Source organism: Leopardus geoffroyi, chromosome A2 (genome assembly GCF_018350155.1).
Source record: "Leopardus geoffroyi isolate Oge1 chromosome A2, O.geoffroyi_Oge1_pat1.0, whole genome shotgun sequence".
NCBI lineage: Eukaryota > Metazoa > Chordata > Mammalia > Carnivora > Felidae > Leopardus > Leopardus geoffroyi.
Genome location: NC_059331.1, coordinates 77557278 through 77577461, shown reverse-complemented (window position 1 = coordinate 77577461; position 20184 = coordinate 77557278). Strand labels below are relative to the sequence as shown.

The 20184-nt window shown below is 40.1% G+C and overlaps 1 protein-coding gene across 2 annotated transcripts in view; it reads left to right on the top strand.

The window, feature by feature from the left end:
• Positions 1 to 15753, top strand: part of LOC123606302 (B-cell receptor-associated protein 29) — a 56297-nt gene extending 40544 nt beyond the window's left edge. For both annotated transcript variants that reach the window (XM_045494465.1, XM_045494464.1), the window contains exons 7-8: positions 8101 to 8201; positions 14622 to 15753. In XM_045494465.1, coding sequence (XP_045350421.1) covers positions 8101 to 8201; positions 14622 to 14657 — 137 coding nt within the window. In that variant the 3' untranslated portion in view covers positions 14658 to 15753. The remainder of the gene's footprint in view (positions 1 to 8100; positions 8202 to 14621) is intronic.
• The last annotated feature ends 4431 nt before the right edge of the window (positions 15754 to 20184 follow it).

The window sequence follows — 20184 nt, the reverse complement described above, 5'->3', positions numbered from 1 at the left end:
AGGATAGGTATTATCACTGCTTTAAATGTCTGGTAGAATTCCCCAGGGAAGCCATCTGGTCCTGGACTCTTATTTGTTGGGAGATTTTTGATAAATGATTCAATTTCTTCGCTGGTTATGGGTCTGTTCAAGCTTTCTATTTCCTCCAGTTTGAGTTTGGGAAGTGTGTGGGTGTTTAGGAATTTGTCCATTTCTTCCAGGTTGTCCAATTTGTTGGCATATAATTTTTCATAGTATTCCCTGATAATTGCTTGTATTTCTGAGGGATTGGTTGTAATAATTCCATTTTCATTCATGATTTTATCTATTTGGGTCATCTCCCTTTTCTTTTTGAGAAGCCTGGCTAGAGGTTTGTCAATTTTGTTTATTTTTTCAAGAAACCAACTCTTGGTTTCATTGATCTGCTCTACAGTTTTTTTAGATTCTCTATTGTTTATTTCTGCTCTGATCTTTATTATTTCTCTTCTGCTGGGTTTGGGGTGTCTTTGCTGCTCTGCTTCTATTTCCTTTAGGTGTGCTGTTAGATTTTATATTTGGGATTTTTCTTGTTTCTTGAGATAGGCCTGGATTGCAATATATTTTCCTCTCAGGACTGCCTTCACTGCATCCCAAAGCGTTTGGATTGTTGTATTTTCATTTTCGTTTGTTTCCATATATTTTTTAATTTCTTCTCAAATTGCCTGGTTGACCCATTCATTCTTTAGTAGGGTGTTCTTTAACCTCCACGCTTTCGGAGGTTTTCCAGACTTTTTCCTGTGGTTGATTTCAAGCTTCATAGCATTGAGGTCCAAAAGTATGCATGGTATGATCTCAATTCTTGTATACTTATGAAGGGCTGTTTTGTGACCCAGAATGTGATCTATCTTGGAGAATGTTCCATGTGCACTCGAGAAGAAAGTATATTCTGTTGCTTTGGGATGCAGAGTTCTAAATATATCTGTCAAGTCCATCTGATCCAATGTATCATTCAGTGCCCTTGTTTCTTTATTGACCATGTGTCTAGATGATCTATCCATTGTTGTAAGCGGGGTATTAAAGTCCCCCTGAAATTACCACATTCTTGTCAATAAGGTTGCTTATGTTTGTGAGTAATTGTTTTATATATTTGGGGGCTCCCATATTCGGCGCATAGACATTTATGATTGTTAGTTCTTCTTGATGGATAGACCCTGTATTTATTATATAATGCCCTTCTTCATCTCTTGTTAGATACGATTTCAGTCTTGTTTAATTGAGACTTATTTTGTGGCCTAACATGTGATCTGTCCTGGAGGGTGTTTTGTGTATACTTGAAAATAATATGTATTCTGCTGTGTTTAGATGGAATGCTCTGTATATATTAGGTTCATCTGATCTAATGTGTTATTTAAAGCCAATATTTCCTTATTAATTTTCTGTCTGGGTGATCTATCCATTGATGTAAGTGTATGCTAAAGTCCCCTACTAGTGTTAGTTTCAGTTTCTCTCTTTGCATTTGTTAATATTTGCTTTTTATCTTGGTGGTTCTATGTTAGGTGCATAAATATTTAGAAATGTTATAATTCCTTCTCTAATTGATCCCTTTATCTTTATGTAATGCTCTCTCTTATTACAGCCTTTGTTTTAAGTCTAGTTTGTCTGATAGAAGTATTGCTTAGCCCAGCTTTCTTTTCAAAAATAAACATTAAAAATAATTTTAAGTAATTATTGTTTTCATTTTTTTTTTGAAAGAGACAGACAGAGACAGAGAACGTGAAGAGGGGAGGAGCAGAGAGATAGGGAGGCACAGGAATCAGAAGCAGGCTCCAGGCTCTGAGCTGTCAGCACAGAGCCTGAGACGAGGCTAGAACTCACAAACCACAAGATCATGACCTGAGCCAAAGTCAGATGCTCAACCGACTAAGCCACCCAGGAGCCCCAGCTTACTTACTGCCATTTTAAAAATTGTTTAACGGTTGTTTTGTAGTTCTCTATTCCTTTCTTCTTGCTCTTTTCCCTTGTGATATAGTAACTTTTTTAGTGTTATGTTTGGATTCCTTTCTCTTTATTTTTTGTGTATCTAATAAAGGTTTTTGATTTGTGGTTACCATGAGATTCATATAATTAACAACCTGTGTATATAGCAGTTTATTTTAAATTGATGAGCATTTAAGCTTGAACAAATTCTAAAAACACTACATTTTTACTGTCCCCACTCCTGACGTTTTATGTTTTTTACATCATGTTGTACATCTTTTTGTTTTGTGTATCCTTAACTAATTATAGATATAGCTTATTTACTACTTTTGTCTTTTAACCTTCATACCAGCTTTATACATGGCTGAACCTTCACCATATGTTTGCCTTTACCAGGGAGATTTTTTTTCTTTCGTATATATTTTTTTATTTCTAGTTATGACCTTTTCTTTTCCTCTTAAAGAAGACCTTTTGATATTTTTTTGTAAAGGCTGGTTTAGTAGTGGTAAACCTTTAACTTTTGTTTGGTTGGAAAACTTTTTATCTCACCTTCAATTCTGAATGATAACATTGCCGATTAGAGTATTCTTGGTTATAAGTTTTTTCCTTTCAGCACTGTGAATATATTGTGCCACTTCCTGCCAGCCTGTAAAGTTTCTGTTGAAAAATTAGCTCATTGCCCTCCCTCTCTCTCTCTGCCCCTTCCCCCACTCAAGCTCTGTCTCTCTCAAAAATAAATAAACATTAAAAAAAATTTTTTTTAAGCGGTGGGGGGGGGGGGGTGCTCCTGGGTGGCTCAGTCAGGCATCCGACTTCAGCTCAGGTCATAATCTCGTGGTCTGTGGGTTTGAGCCCCGTGTCGTGTCGGGCTCTGTGCTGACAGCTCAGAGCCTGGAGCCTGCTTCAGATTCTATGTCTCCCTCTCTCTGCCCCTCTCCTGCTCAAGCTCTGTCTCTGTCTCTCTCAAAAATAAATAAACATTAAAAAAAATCTAAAAAAAAATTAGCTCATTGCCTCATGGGGATTCCCTTATATGCAACTAATTGCTTTTCTCTTGCTACTTTTAAGACTTTTTAGTTTTTGACATTGTAATTATAATTTGTCTTGGTGTAGATCTCTTCTGAGTTCATCTGTTTAGGAGCCTTGCTTTTTAGACCTGGGCGTGTATTTCCTTCCTTAGCTTAGGGAATTTTTCAGCAGTGATTTCTTTAAATATGTTTTATGCCCCTTTCTCTTTCCCTTCTCCTTCTAGAACCCCTATAATGTAAATGTTAGTACTCGATGTTGTCCCAGTGGTCCCTTAAAGTGCCTTTATTTTTAAATTCCTTTTTTTTCTTTTTCTTCCTTCCTTCCTTCCTAACTTCCTTCTTTCCTTTCTTTCTTTTTCTGTTCAGTTTGGGTGACTTTCACTACCCAGATCACTGATCTGTTCTTCTGTATCATCAAATCTTCAGTTTATCCCCTCTAGTGTATTTTTTTATTTCTGTTATTGTATTCTTTATATTTGATTGGCACTTTCTTATATTTTCTCTTTGTTGAAGGTCTTACTGTGTGTTCATCTAGTCTTCTCCCAAATTTGATAATCATCTTTGTGGCCATTATTTTGAACTCTCTATCACTTTTATTGCTTAATTCCCTTTCATTTAGTTCTTTCTCTGAGGTTTGCCTTGCTCTTTTGTTTGGAACACATTTCTGTGTCTTTTCATTTGGCCTAGCTCTGTATTTGTTTTTAGGTGTTCAGTAGTTCAGCTACAGTTCCCAATCTTTTTTTTTTTTTTCTTTTTCTTTTTTAAGTTTTTATTTAAATTCTAGTCAGTCAGCATACAGTGAAATATAAGTTTCAGGTGTAGAATCCAGCGATTCAACACTTACAATACCCAGTGCCCATCACGACACACATTTCCCCGTGTTAAAGGAGTGGCCTTATGTAGGAGATATCCTGTGGAGCCAAGAAGCATAATCTCCTCTGGTCACGAGAAGCAGGTCTCCCGTGTGGGCTGCATGTGCCCTCCTGATGTGACAGGGCAGAACGGTTGTGGGCACACTAGTAAGTGGGTCTGGCTCCCAGTCCAGCTGGCTGTACACCTGGCCTTGACTACTACAAATGTGCTGGTAGTCAAGACACCAGCGGTAGGCACCCTCTGGCATTTGCAGTATACAGGGATGATTCCCAAATGGCATCCGCCGGGGCCGGAATCAGCACAGCAGAACAAGACAGCAAAAATGGCTGCCACCAGTGTCTTAAGTCCCCAAGCAGATGCCTAGCTGCCTTTTGTCTCTCCAGCAGGCGCTCCAAGATTAGTAAGTGGGTCCCCTTCACCTGTAGTCTATGTAATTTTGATCCAGTGTTTTTGTGTTTATTTTGGGGTCAAGTAAGTCTACATGTGAACTCTAAGAGTGGGTTTTTTTTTTTCCCCTGCAATTCTAGTTTTCCTAGATGTATTCCTTATTGCTTTTCAAAGCCAGGTGTTTTGGAGGCCCATCTCTTCTGTGCAGGACCTAAGGGTTTCGGTACCTGATGTGGAACTCAAATCTCTTGCCCCTCACGGAAAAGTTCAATGCTTTTGTGATCCTTCTGTATCATAGAATGCCATTCCTAGAATGTGGTTTTCAGGGTGCCTGAGTAGCTCAGTCTTTTGAGCTTCCGACTTCACTCAGGTCATGATCTCACAGTTGGTGAGTTTAAGCCCCATCTCGGGCTCTCTGCTGTTATCCCCGAAGCTGTCAGTGCAGAGCCCGCTTCGGATCCTCTGGCCCCCTCTCTCTCTGTCCCTCCCTGCTCACATGTGTTCTCTTTCCCTCTCTTTCTGTCTCAAAAATAAATAAAATATTAAAAATATATATATTAAAAAAAAGAATATGGTTCTTTCCTTAGTGAGACTGTATCTCTGCTTCTTCTGCCCTTCTCAGTACTGTCCCCTGTTGTAGAGGCTCTGTTCATCTGGTTCATCCAAGGTCAGAGGGGATTATTCCACATGTGGCTATAGATTTACTGTCTACGGGAGAAGTTAAGCTCAGGGTCTTCCTTTCCTACCATCTTGGACCCTCTTGGACCCGTCTTGGACCATCATTGTAAGCTAGTAAGACATTATTAAGTTGTAGAATCTTCTTTGCTTTGTATACACCAGAAATCCAGGCTTTTAAACATTTATGGTAAGGTCTTGAAGTTAACACTGTGTTTCATATTTTCAAGTAGGTCTAGGAAATGCCTTATAGAACCCAAATTAAAGACTAATATGAAAACCTTCATGTGACTGTGGTTCCAGTGAAATCTAACCACTATCAAAGATCTCTCTTCCATACCTAACCTATACCCTTACCAAGTGACAACATTAAATTTGTTAAATTTAGCCTTTAATGCCTAACTTAGTTATGGATCTATAAAAATAACATGGAAGAAATTATAATGTAGAGCTATCCCATATGGCTACCCACTAGCTACACATGGCTGTTTAAATCAAAATTTAATTAAAATTAAGTATAATTTAAAATTAAATTCTTCAGTTGCACTAGCCACATTTAAAGTGCTTAATAGCCACATATAGCTAGTGGCTGCCATATTAGCACAGATGTTCTACATCTGTATTGTCCACTAAATGTTCTACAACACAGGAAGTTTAATTTGACAACATTGTCTTAGAAAGTGCCAATACAAAAGCCACTTTAGTTGAAAGTGACTTATATACTTATATATAAAAATGCCCATATGATGGCTTTTCAAGAGGAAGAGGAAACAGATTGTTTATAAATAGAACCTATAATTTCATTCAACTGTGCCAGAAAAGTGACTCTTACATTTATAAATCCCACTTTCTTTTACTTAAACTTCTACCCTAAAATATTTACAAATTCAGAACTTCTAAAGACTACATATGCAGAATTGTATGTAGAGTAGAGTTAGTTCAGGATTCCCAGAATTTATCCAGTCCATCTTATGCTACTCTTCCTTTCTACACATTTACTCATTATCTTCTCTACAATGTGCTAAGTTAATGTGTGTGTGTGTGTGTGTGTGTGTGTGTGTGTGTGTGTGTGTAACTTCTATCTTAGAAGTTAACTGCTTATTTTTAACTTATTTTTAACTGCTGTCTTACACTATACCTCCTTGGTAGACAGAGGCTAATATAGATCCATTTTGGTGTATCATCTTGAGGTAAAGCCTTTAAGTGTCCCACACCCCTAAATCTTTCAATTTTATATAAGAAAGTGATTGTCTTTGCTTTTAAGGAAAATGGGCTGTTCGTCCCTTAGTAAGTATAATAAAATATCCCCCTCTCAGTGTTTTCAAAAGCAGACCATTCTAATAAATTCTGTACTATAATGCTTGAGTCTAGGATGAATCAGGAAACAGGATAAGACTGGAACATCTTATGCAAGAAACTAGGGTACTCAGGGGCGCCTGGGTGGCGCAGTCGGTTAAGCGTCCGACTTCAGCCAGGTCACGATCTCGCGGTCCGTGAGTTCGAGCCCCGCGTCGGGCTCTGGGCTGACGGCTCAGAGCCTGGAGCCTGTTTCCGATTCTGTGTCTCCCTCTCTCTCTGCCCCTCCCCCGTTCATGCTCTGTCTCTCTCTGTCCCAAAAATAAATAAACGTTAAAAAATTAAAAAAAAAAAAAAAAAAAAAAGAAACTAGGGTACTCAAAAAATGATAGGGACATAGTGAGAGGACATAAGAGCCAGCTTGACAGCCTTCCCACTAGCCATATCTGGCTAGTGCAGTTATGAATTATAAACTGTTGAAAACATAACCTATGTGTTCATACTTAGGATGGACGGATGGATGGATGGGTGGATGGATGGGTGGATAGATAATGGAAGGCCCTTCTTTAGAGTAGAATGCTGACTGGTAAATGTGGATAAGATGGTGAAGTTGGAAAATCACCAGTGTGCTACCATCACAATAAATGTTGGTTTAGGCAAGAATTTTCAATGGGTGCTAACTATGAGGGGATAGTTTTCATAAAGAGCAAGATACTTACATAGTCTTTTCTTCCCACACACTGCTTCTTAGTTTACAAAGAAGAAAATAAGTATAAATAGAAAAACCAGTGAGAGGCAGATGGGTCTCTGGATGTGATACCTTGAGAGACAAGTCAGCATCATTTGTATGTAAGTTAAGATGCATAACCTGAATTTAATCATGAGGAAACATCAGACAAAACCAAAATGAAAAACATTCCATTTAAGAAAAAAGTGGCCTGAGGGTGTCTTGGTGGCTCAGTCAGTCAAGCATCTAACTTCAGCTCAGGTCATGATCTCATGGTTTGTGAGTTTGAGCCCCGTGTCAGGGTCTCTGCTGTCAACACAGAGCCCACTTCAGATCCTCTGTCTCCCCTCTCCCTTTGTCCCTCCCCAATGCGCTCTGTCTCTTTCAAAAAAAAAAAAAAAGTGGCCTTTATTTAAAATGTCAGTGTTACGAAAGGGGAGAAGAATGCAGGGGGAAGGCTGAGGAACTATTCTAGATTAAAGGAAACCAAAGAAACGTGACAACTTAATGCTAATCTTTGATCTAGGGCTGGATCTAGACTCAAAAAAAATTGGTAAAAAACCCATAATTGGGATAGTAGCCAAGATTGGAATATGAATGGCAGATTAGATAAAAAGTACTGATGTTAAATTTCCTAATTTGCTAACTGTGCTCTGATTATGTTACAGAATAGCTTTGTTCTTAAGAAATACACAATGAAGTATATTTTTTTATTTTTTTTTTATTTTTTTAATGTTTATTTATTTTTGAAGGAGAGAGAGACAGAGCATGAGCAGGGGAGGAGCAGAGAGAGAGGGAAACACAGAATCTGAAGCAGGTTCCAGGCTCCATGCTGTTAGCCCAGAGCTTGATGCAGGGCTCAAACTCAACAAACTGAGATCATGACCTGAGCCAAAGTCAGACACTTAACTGACTGAGCCACCCAGGTGCCCCAAGAAATACACAATGAAGTATTAAGGAGTAAAGGGGCATGATGTCTATAACTTACTCTTAAATGATTCAAGAAAACAGTTGTGCATGTGTGGTGAGAGAATACAGTAACAAATATATTGCATCTTAACAGTTGGTGAACTTGAGTAAGAGCTACAAAGGAGTTTTCTATTTAAGTCTTGCAACTTTTCTGTAAACTTAACAATATTTCAAAGTAAAAATTTTTTAATTCTATTCCATGTTTTCTAGCCCTTTCGAAGGCACAGAATGATGTGATGACAATGAAAATGCAATCAGAGCGACTTTCAAAAGAATACGATCGACTTCTGAAAGAACACTCAGAACTTCAGGTGGGTGACATCTACTTTATGGACCTAAGTTTTTTGAAATAGTAATCACTAAATCAACCATTTGGGTCATCTGTCCTTCCCAAATCAAGAGGATGTATTCAATCCTGGCTTTAAAAAAAATTTTTTTTAACATTTATTCATTTTTGAGAGATGGCCAAGAGACAGAGCGTATAAGTAGGGGAGGAGCAGAGAGAGAGAGGGAGACACAGAATCCAAAGCAGGTTCCAGGCTCCAAGCTGTCAGCACAGAGCCTGATGCGGGGCTTGAACCCATGAACCATGAGATCGTGACCTGAGCCAAAGTTGGACACTCAACTGACTGAGCCACCCAGGTGCCCCTGTCCTGCCTTTTTAAAAATGATGAAGGAAACCTGATTTTTACCAAGGGGGTGAAGATGAGGATATCGCCTGAAAACACAGGACAGTCATCACATAGAGAATTACTGACATGCTAACTGATTGCATTCTAGTTTTAGTGGGATTGTAAGCACAAGAACTAAGCCACAAAAATGGCAGCATCAAAAAACAAGCTGGTTCTATAAACATTCAGTTTTGCTGTTGGCAATGTTTGCTCTATTCGTGCCAAAATAAGGTAAAAAATTGAAGGCTCATCTTCACGACTACTCGCTACTCCTTCTATCCCAGTGTTTTGTTTAAACATCTGAGGTCAAAACCTATGGCATTCAAATCCGTGATTTACCTCCAATGTGGATTTAAAAGATAGAAATGGAAAAAACCTTTTTGTTGTTAAAGTCACAGAGTCCAGGGCAATAGTTCTTTTTCTCTTCCCCTCCAGTCCAGCAAGAGTCTGTGCCCTGCACTCATCCAGGCTAAGCTTGCCTGTCCCTTCCCTCTTGGTTTGCCAGGCCCTACTCTGAACTGATTTCCCAGCCACTCTCTGACTGCATGTCAGAGAGTTCAGGGGAGACGCCATTCCCGAGGCAGCCCTGGTCCTTCCTGTCCCTCCTGCTTTCAGGATGGGCTTATCCTAAGAATTTGGCAGCTTTTTGTACCTTTCAATCAGGTCTTTTTTTTTTTTTTTTTTTGAGAGATAGAGAGCACAAGCAGGGGAGGGGCAGAGAGAGGAGAGACAGAATCCCAACCAGGCTCCACACCCTCAGCACAGAGCCCGATATGGGGGCTCAAACTCACGAACCATGAGATCCTGACCTGAGCCGAGATCAAGAGTCGGACACTTAACCACCTGCACCACCCAGGTGCCCCTAAATCGGGGCTTTTTAGCAATTACAGCTGTGCAGTTACTTCACTGTAGAAGAACCCCTGGTCCCAGGATTCACTTCACTGCCTCTTCATGGTCATTGAATCTCCAGGGTCCATCACTCCGCCTGGCAAAAGGCAAGCAGGTGCTATACCCATAGGCCTTAGAGTCAGACAGACCTGGAATGACTCTAACTCTCATACTATCTGATCCCAAGCATGTTAGGATACACCTCTGCAGCTTACTTTTCTTCACTTGTGAAACCAGGATAATAGTAACACCTGGCCCACTGGGTTGTGGCAAGAATTAAATAGAATGTGTAGGGTACTTGGCACTGTGCCTGGCTGATAGGAGACACTCAAGAAATGATACCTATTATAAGTATCATCATCAGTATACATTACTCTGTAGAAGTTTTGCTGAAACTGACTAATTCTCAACCAGCCACTTTGGCCTTGATTTAGAGCCAATCAAGAAGGAAACCAGAGCACATTTACCATCTGGTATCCCTAGTTGAGTTGCATGTTTGATTTAACTAACTTTTGACATTAGGGATTCCAGAGAAGGGTATCCCCTGTGTGCTTCAAACCCAGGATACAGAGAGCCCAGCTCACATGGCCTAAAGTAGATGGTTAGATTCTCAACAAGACCACCTTTTCCCCATCTCTAAAACACGGGTCCTGAAAATTGCTGACTTCACCATGGCATGATGAGTATTTCTCCAGGGCATCCTTCAAGATCTGCCATGGAAAATGAAAGAACACTTCAGAAGCCTTTTGCCTAGAAATGGAACTTTTTTTCCCCTCCCATTTGTAAGGTCAAAAGGATGCATATCCCCACCAGTGGACTTTGCCAGAATTTCAGAAACGTTTAGATCCCTGAATGAAGAAAAGAGAAGCAGGAATATTCTCTCATTTTGTTATGGCCAGTGGTGATTGCTGAATGTCCCCATCGTGGTAACAGCTCATGCTTCTGTTAATCCCTGAAGAGTATATGTGACAACCCATTTTCTTTCCCCTCCCCAAATTCCTTCTTCTTGGAGCTGATGCATTCTTGTTAACAGATGTTAAATAGTTTCTCTGACTAATTCCTTCCCAAGAAAGTAGTTTTTATTCCTATTTCTTTGAAAAATGACCCATCCTGGATATGCCAGGTGCCATGCTGAGAGTTGGGCCTTGTGCACTAGTGCATTTAAGGTCTTGATCCAGTTTCTTCTTTTATTTTTGAAATATTTAATGAATGACATTTACTGAGGATATGCTCTAGACCAAGCACTTAGTTAATGGGTTCATATATTATTCTCTTTACTTTAATCACAGCCCACTAAATTAAAATATTTTAATACCCTGTCTTGTGGGTGAGGAAAACAAGTCCCAGAGATGTTATGTAATGTACCTAAAGTCACTGAACTAGAAATTGATAGGATTCAAAGTTGAATTCAAAATCATGAAACCTTGGGGCATCGGGGTGGCTGTCGGTTCAGCATCCAGCTCTTGGTTTTGGCTCAGGTCATGGCCTCATGGTTCATGTCAGGCTCTGTGCTGACAGCATGGAGCCTGCTTGGGATTCTCTTTCTCTCCCTCTCTCTCTCTCTCTCTCTGCCCCTACCCTGCTTGCGCTCTCTCTCAAAATAAATAAACTTTAAAAAAATAAAATCCAAAACCAGTAATTTTTCTCCAGTTGCCCCATCATTAAGAACTCCCTGTGTTGGTCACTAGACTCTGCTCTTGGATCTGTTGTCTTCCCACTTCCACTCTACTCAATCTCAGAGAGCCACATTTCCCAAGCTCCCGTGCTGTCTTCTGGGCAGGTTCAGCAGTGGGAGGTACTAGCAGGGGACTGAAGGCAGGAGGGGCAGTGCCGGGGACTTCCCACCTCTCTGTTTCAGTAGCATTTGCAGCAGCAGCACCATCTTTTCCCATGGTCCTGGTACCCACTAGGCAGCTGCCACATGGTGGCCCTAGCTCCTGGGATCCAGAACCGGGTCTCCCCCCTTGTCCCTCTAGCCCAAAGAATGGTGGTTTTGTGCTAATCCCTGAGGTGTCTTACCACACTGTTCCAATGCATCTACTCTTTCACCACCTGTAAAACCAGCTTCCCATAATAAATATCTGTTTGAATTTAAAAAAGAAAGAACGCTCTCAGCCCCATACTTTGGCAGTTCTGTAAACCCCGGGGGGATGACGTGGCATCCAGCACCTTCTTCGTTTCTTAAATGAGAGTTATAATACTTGAGCATTAAACCAGACCCTGCTAAGGCACTTTAAATGTTTTTAAGCAAGAAAAGCTCTATAGCCCTACAAGACACTAGTAGTTACCTCTTGATTGGACACGTTTTTTTTTCCCACTCACCCTCCATTGTCCGGTATGAGAACTTGTAGAAGATTCTGAGTTTTAAGTGTCATTAAATGACTCCCATTTTCTTTAAAGTGACTCTTACACTTTTATATTTACCTTCTTAATGCTACTTGAGAAGCAAAATGATTGCTGTAGGCCATCTATAGTAAAAAGCTGTATCAAATTGTCGTTAGTGAATTATACTTCTGTTGTCAAACCAACCTTAATAATTGAATTATATCTTCAAGTTCTTGGGAAATTTACCCTTCTCAGTATTACACAGTTGATTTACTTTAAATAAAATAATCATAAAATGACTTAAACTATTATGGAAATAAAAGCGGAAGGGGGAAAGCTGGTTTCCTTACCATAAACAGATTCCACTTTGCATAATTTAAATACATTTTAAATCTGGTCTCCTCCCTGATACAAATACTAAATAAATATTAGAAAACAATCCCGTCAATACAAAGTCTTTGCCTTTCCTTGTTTGCCATGTCTCTCTTCTAGAAAAGGAAAAGCAAAACTAACTAAGGATTATGGGCAGCACAAACCCATCAGCATCTGGCAGTTTTCAAATTTCATTTTGGAGAGTCACCCTCACTTAAGGAACTTGTCCTGAATAACAGCTCCATTAAAGCTGTGACTTTTATCTTTATGTCCACTTTAATTTTGGATAAACACAAGATTATCTCCTTTTTTTAAATTGAAGTATAATTAGCATACAGTGTTATATTCGTCTTAGATATATAATGATTCAACAATCTGTACAGTTTTCAGTGCTCATCACAAGTGTACTCTTAATCCCTTCACCTCTTTCACCTGTCCCTCACCCGCTTCCCCTCTGGCAATTGTTCTCTGTATTTAAGACTCTGTATTTTTGTTTGTCTCTTTTTTACTTTGTTCATTTGTTTTGTTTCTCAAATTCCACATATGAGTGAAATCATATGGTATTTGTCTTTCCCTGTCTGTCTTATTTTGCTTAGTATTACAGTCTCTAGATCTACCCATGTTGTAGGAAATGGCAAGATTCCCTTCTTTTTTATGGCTGAGTAATACACACACACACACACACACACACATCACATCTTCTTTATCCTTTCATCTGTGGATGGACATTTGGGTTGTTTATGTATCTTAGCTATTGTAAATAATACAGTAAACATGGGGTGCATATATCTTTCTGAATTAGTGTTTTTGTTCTTTGGGTAAATACCCAGTAATGGAATACTAGGTCATAAAGTACTTCTATTTTTAGTTTTTTTGAGGAGCCTCCGTACTGTTTTCAGAGTGGCTGTACCAGTTTATTTTTCTACCAACAGTGCATGGGGTCTCTTTTAACTCTACTTCCTTGACAACACTTGTTATTTATTGTAGTTTTTATTTTAATCATTCTGACAGGTGTAAAGTGATATCTCATAGTGGTTTTGATTTGCATTTCCCTGATAATGAGTGATGTTGAGCATCTTTTCATGTGTCTGTTGGCCATTTGTAGGTCTTCTTTGGAAAAATGTCTGTTCAGGTTCTCCACCCATTTTTTTTTTTTTATTTTTTTTTTCTTCAACGTTTATTTATTTTTGGGACAGAGAGAGACAGAGCATGAATGGGGGAGGGGCAGAGAGAGAGGGAGACACAGAATCGGAAACAGGCTCCAGGCTCTGAGCCATCAGCCCAGAGCCTGACGCGGGGCTCGAACTCACGGACCGCGAGATCGTGACCTGGCTGAAGTCGGACGCTTAACCGACTGCGCCACCCAGGCGCCCCTCTCCACCCATTTTTAATCAGGTTATTTAGTTTTTTTGGTATTGAGTTTAGTTTTATTGGTGTTGAAGTTTGGTGTTATTTTTGAGAGAGAGACAGCCCATGAGTAGGGGAGGGACAGAGAGAGAGGGGAACAGAGGATCTGAAGCCGGCTCTGGGCTGATAGCAGAGAGCCCAACGTGGGGCTCAAACTCACAAACCATGAGATCATGACCTGAGCCAAAGTCTGACGCTAAACCGACTGAGCCACCCAGGTGCCCCGCATAAGTTCTTTATATATTTTAGTTATTAACCTCTTATCAGATACATCATTTGCAAATATCTTCTCCCATTCAGTAGTTAAAGCTGTGATATTTATCTGAAGTGGTAAGATATATATAAACATGTGAAAGTGGTACCTTATCATTCAAAATACTTCCTCTAATCCTGATTTGGTTGCGTAATGTTAATGTTACTAAAGTTGCTCTGAAAGCATTAATACTCAGCCTGAACAAGAGCTAGATGAACTTCTCATGTACGAGCAATAATGCTACAACTCCATTTGATGAGGTTTTTTTTCCTTAGTGTAGACTTTGCTTTCTTGAGTGCAAATGATTTCTAAAGGTTAATTTCGATCCCATTTTCTTCCAGTTTTAAATGATATTTTATAGTTATCTCTGATCAGCAAAGAGTATAATTTGAGAACTCAATTCTCTGGGCAAATATCTGCATAACAAACACACACACACACAAAAGGCCATCCCATCTGGGGTTTTTGTTTCCCCTCATTCTTTCCTTGCCAAAAATCTTAATTGAGTTGGTAAGAGGGGAATTTTAGAAATTTTGTTTTCCTGGTATAACCTGTGAAACAAAAGCAAAGTAGATTAAGGCAAGGAAACAAATGAATTGATCAAGAATGTTATTTTTTCCCCCTTTTTCAAGTAAAACCCACAAACTTTGTAGTTTAAGTTTGAAATGTTCTCAATCCCTATTTTCATATTTGATTATTCTCATAATTAATAACCATACACAGCAAAGAGAATTTTTTTAAAAACTCCTTGTCATATCAATGAATCTGTTTTTCACTCTTGGCTGTAGCTACTTGAGTCCTTTTTTTTCTTGCAGAATCGCTTGGGGAAAGACAGTAAGAAAGGCCTGTGAACTTTGAAAGACGATGGCGACACACCATGTGAAGATGACAAATTTGTTATCGTGTTGGCCTGTAGAACAATTTAAAATTCAGTTCAGTAAAAGGTACCGTTTATGACCAGCCAATAATTTTTTTAATGCCACATACAGCCTATTATCCTAACGGTGTTGTCACAATAGTTGATGATGTTTCAGATATATCGTCAAGTCTATATTCCAGCTCTTCTGTAAAATATAAGCATGTTTAGCACCCTAGTAAGATATTGAGAGGAATACTGGTTTTATGGTGACTGTTTACTAATAAAAAGAAAAATTTATAGCCAGTTACTTCCCAAATTGATTTTTAAGTTGATGAAATCATTAATAGCCTTAAAAGCTGTGATGTGTTTTCAGTAATAATAATCTATTTAATCGGATGACGATAATGCTGATGTATTTGAAAATAGTATTCAGTAACAGCAGATTTGTTCATAGATTAAATAAGGACAAATGATCAGAATTAGCCATTATATATATGGGGAAGAGTCATGAAGAGCAAAAAAATAAAAACAATGACCTTAGTTGTTGTTCTTTTTTATAAGTCTGATGATACTATAGTTTACTCTTGTAAAACAGCTATATTGATAATTATATTTTTGTTACTGTGCTTCTATATCTGTTGGACTGTTTCCATTGACATTTGTGTTAATACCACATAATAAGTAGGCATTATACCTTTTTAAAATTCATCTGATAATGAAGTGTACATCTATTTGCATAACTGCCATACACTGAAGGTAAAATTATTTTACGACAATGTGGAATTCTTGACTTAGAAAGCTAATGTACAGCATATCCAAAGAGCAATGTTTCCCATCGCTGTGAGAGTTACTGAGTATACAAATATTACCTCAAATATACATACACTGGGGTCACAGTTTCTCTGAGATGTATCTGTATTCTGAAAGCTAAATATTAAGTACTGTTTTTCCATTCATATTCCTTTAGAATCTCCTTTAGAACATGATAACGACTGTAGTTATATTAAAATGATTTAGGCTATTCCAGTGTTTAGACATGAAAATCATCTTCCTTGTCTCATAAAGACCTAAATATAAATAATGGAATGGAAAATAATGACTGGAGTTTTTACTTTTCTGATACTTATTTCATCCTTTGTTGTTTATTATCATTTTAGCACCAACTTCATGCATACTTAATTTTTTTCATTGTAACATAGGTGAAATGAGCGAATACATTAGAATTTTATTTCAGATAGAAGTCAGGAGCTACTGCTGGAACACAGACAGGTAGGAGACATTTACCAGGAGTGAGCGATGGACTTAAACCAGATGGTCTGACAGCACCATGAGTAACAGAGAAGGGGATGCTTCAGTGGGAGGGAGCTGAATAAATGACAATTCAGAGTATCGCCTTGGAAATGGCAGAGTGGGTAAATATGAAGGTACCGAGCATTTGTGACCTGGCTTCCACACAGGAATCAAGGCAAATGACAAAATAACAGAGAAGTAGGAAATACACAGCTGTAGAATTGGCAAAACTGAAATCGAATCCCAACCTTACCACTAATTTAGCTGTGTGATTTTAAACAAATTATTCAAACTCGCTAGACTTCCATTTCCTCAACTCCACAATGGGAATAATAATGTTTTAGGTCAGGATTACATAGTAATTTTTCAGGCTGTAAAGCAAGAAAAGCCTGGGCACCCTTTGAAGAGCATGAGGATTTGGAAGATTGCCAGAAAGCACTTAAAGTGTACATTTCAGTAATCTTACAACCCTCTCAATTTTAGAAACCTGCACCCTGAGGCCTTAAAAGTTTGAGCAGTTTCCCCAAAGTAGCATGGATAGTTAGATTCAGGGCCAGGATCTGAGTCTATTCCAGTTCCCCAAATACTATTCTAGTGTTTATACACAAATTGATTAAAATTTGCTAAACAAAATATTGCCGTTAGTATTAGCCAGGATTTGAACCAGGAAGTTTGGCTCCAGAGTCACCATAATGAACTGCCTCTCAAGCTATGCTTGTTAGTTCCTATTACTCTCCTTACCACCCATGGAGCTTAACAAATTCTATTGTTATAAACAAACAGTATTCCGTGGAAGTTCTGGACTGCAGGAAGTAGTGCTTAAGAAGTTCTAAGCAAGCACTCTAGACTTTGGCATGAGTCATCCTGGTTGCTTGCCTGGCTCTATCTTGGGCTTAGTACTAGTAACTGCATTACCCTGAACGCCAGTCTAGAGCCTAGAGTTTAACTACCTGATGCCACCAGCCTGCCTGGACCTCTAAAGACCCAGTGCTGGTCTCTGCTTGCTTAAAGTGACACTCCCGCTTCCTCCTGGGACCTCCCACCCACAACCGATTGCATGCATCTGCCCCTGTTGTCGTGCTCTATCTCTGTGCGTTGGTCTGGTTCTGCATTTCCATTCCATTGTCCACCGTCTTCTGGCCGTGCCCCACCCCCCCAGCTATGCCCCACCACAGCTGGACAGCCTGTGCCCAGCACTACTAACAAGGCCCCCGGATGCACCTTGCATTCAGACACCCACTTTATACTGTATAAATATAACAGTCCTCATAAACACTGAGTTTAATATCTAGAATGAATATGTCTAAAGTCCAGGAAGCTCTTCTGAACTTTTATATCCTTTGGCCTACCTTTTCTAGAATTCTTGAAACTCCACTTAGAAAAATTCAATTTTCTTTTTTTTTGTTTATTTGTTTGTTTGGCATTTCTTTCTCTAATCAATTTACTAAACATTTTATCATATCACATCGGTGCTTTCTATCTTAGTTGCTAAACAAATATGACCTTATTAGTGTTCCTCCCTATAGCCAAAGTGATTTCTAGCACTGCAGAACTGAAAAACAGCCACCCAGAAATTATCCATGTCCTAACCCCTGGAAGCTGGAAAGACTCTCTTCTATGGCAAAAGTGAGTATTACTTACATGGTGAACAATGTGATTAAAGATCTTGAGGTGGAGAGGGGCGCCTGGGTGGCGCAGTCGGTTAAGCCTCCGACTTCAGCCAGGTCACGATCTCGTGGTCCGTGAGTTCGAGCCCCGCGTCAGGCTCTGGGCTGATGGCTCGGAGCCTGGAGCCTGTTTCCGATTCTGTGTCTCCCTCTCTCTCTGCCCCTCCCCCGTTCATGCTCTGTCTCTCTCTGTCCCAAAAATAAAATAAACGTTGAAAAAAAAAAAAAAAATTTAAAAAAAGATCTTGAGGTGGAGAGATTGTCCTGAATATCTGGGTGGGCCCTAAATACAGCCACAGATATCCTTACAAGAAAGAGACAAGGAAACTATTACCACACAGAGGAGAAGTCACTGCCACCACACAGGCAGAGTTTGGAGTGCTACAGCCACCAGAGCTGGAAGAGGCAAGGAACACATGTTCCCCAGAGCCTCCTGAAGGAACATGACCCTGCAGACACCAGTGATTTTGGACTTCTGGTTTCCAGAACTATGAGACAATAAAATTTGTGTTCAGCCACCAAGTTTGTGGTAACTTGTTACAACAGCTGTAGGAAACTAATGCAGGAACAGACAGCACAAATCTGTCCTGTGCTGGACTGAATTTCACAACGTGTGGGAAATAGACACCCTTTTACACCACTTGGTTTCCCCAGTAGCTATTTGGGTCAATCAAAGATTGCCATGGCCACCCGCTCTTTCTGCTCTTCTTCTCCGACAATTTTATTTCCTGTGGTTTCCACGACCACACCAAGCCCCTCTTTCTTCCCCTGGACTACTCTGGCAGATCCTACTGGTCTCCCTGCATTCTCTTACTGCTCTCCTACTGCGCGCTCTTGTAAATCATGTCCTTCCCTGCTTAAAGTCTTCCAGTCCCTTCCCATCACATGGAAGACTGGACTCGTGAGACTCGCCAGGCTCCCCGTTCCCTTCCAACCACACCTGCGTTCTGATTCTTCTTATGACAAGCCGAGTTCTGTTCTTTCAGGGCTTTTGCATACACCGTACATCCTGCATTCCAACCCTATCTGTCTCGGCCTGATTTTATTTTCATCATAGCTCTTATCACTGTCTGAAATTATTTCACTTTCGGTTTGGTTTTGTCTCCTGCACAGTGACAAACATAGTTCCTGTGCACCACGGAACAGTGTTTCTCAACAGGGAGCAGGAAAGATGTTACCAGGGACATTTAGCAGTTTCAAGATATTGGTTGTCACAACTCGGGGAATGCTCCTGGCAAGTAGAGGCCTGGGATGCTGCTGAGCCCACTCCACAGCGCACAGGATAGCCAGCATGCATACACAAAAGTACCTGACCCAAAGCGTCATGTTACAAAGGCTGAGATGCCCGCCAATAGACTTGTGGCAGGGAGCATTGCTTGTACCCCAGTGTCCATTCTTTCATCCCGATATTTTTACACACAGCCACCAAGCATGGACGATATTTTCCAGCCTCCTTGTAGGTAGAAATAGGAATGTCACGTGATAGCAATCTCTTCTTTTTTCTTCCTTCCTCTTCCCTGCTACATGAAACACAGCTGTCGCCATCTTAGAGCATGAGCTTGAGGCCACGCAAGCTAAAGTGACAAGGGAGAAGGATGTTGTGTCCCTGACGTGTGTCCCTGAGCACCACACCTCCCCTGAGTTGCGGCTCAATAAATAGTGGGATAAATGAATAACATCAGGTATTTTCAACGTGTTGTCCTCTCTTGAAGGCCTAGTCATGGATAAAAAGCCAAAATTTGGGGCGCCTGGATGGCTGTTGGTTAAGCGTCTGACTTCGGCTCCCATCTTGGTCTCATGGCTTGTGAGTTGAAGCCCCACATCGGGCTCTGCGCTGACAGCTCAGCCTGTTTCAGACTTTGTGTCTCCCTCTCTCTCTGCCCCTCCCCTTCTCGTACTCTGTCTCTCAAAAATAAGTAAACATTAAAAAACAAATTAAAAAAAAAAGTCAAAAGTTGTTTGTCATACACAGCACAAAACCATGAGCTTTTTTCTTTCTCTTTCCTACTTGCCTTTTAGGTTAGCATCATGGTGTTAAATCATATTCTCTACTTTCTCTGCATGTTCAGCTTTTTATATTTACCTTAATCATCATCCCCAGCAACATGCAGTGTGTCCCCCACAACATGTGTGTGTCCCACTCCACAACAGTTTACCAGAGAAGCAGACCTCCGGCCTCTTCTCTCTTGTCTCTGCTGTGACTCTTGCCACAAGGTGAACAAGCAGCACATAAACACAAGAGCATTCTGTTACATCATGTACACACACGCAGTGCCCAAGAGCTTGGACTATAATTATGGAAACTGGGAAGGGTCTAAGTTCCTCCAGAACTTGAGTGTGAGTGCTCCTTTTCCTACATTTCCTAGCAAAGAGCCTAGCTGAAGTTTGGGCTTTGCACCACCAGCCCCCTGCCCCCAAACTAGATGCCTTCCTGGTTAGCCAGGTTGCTCCAGAAAGTGTATTGCTTCTCCAGAAATCTTTGTTCTCCCTGAAGCACCACCTGTGGTAAAGAATTTCCCTCTCACTTCTTCCAAGGGTTGCCGATTTCCTGGAACACGAAGA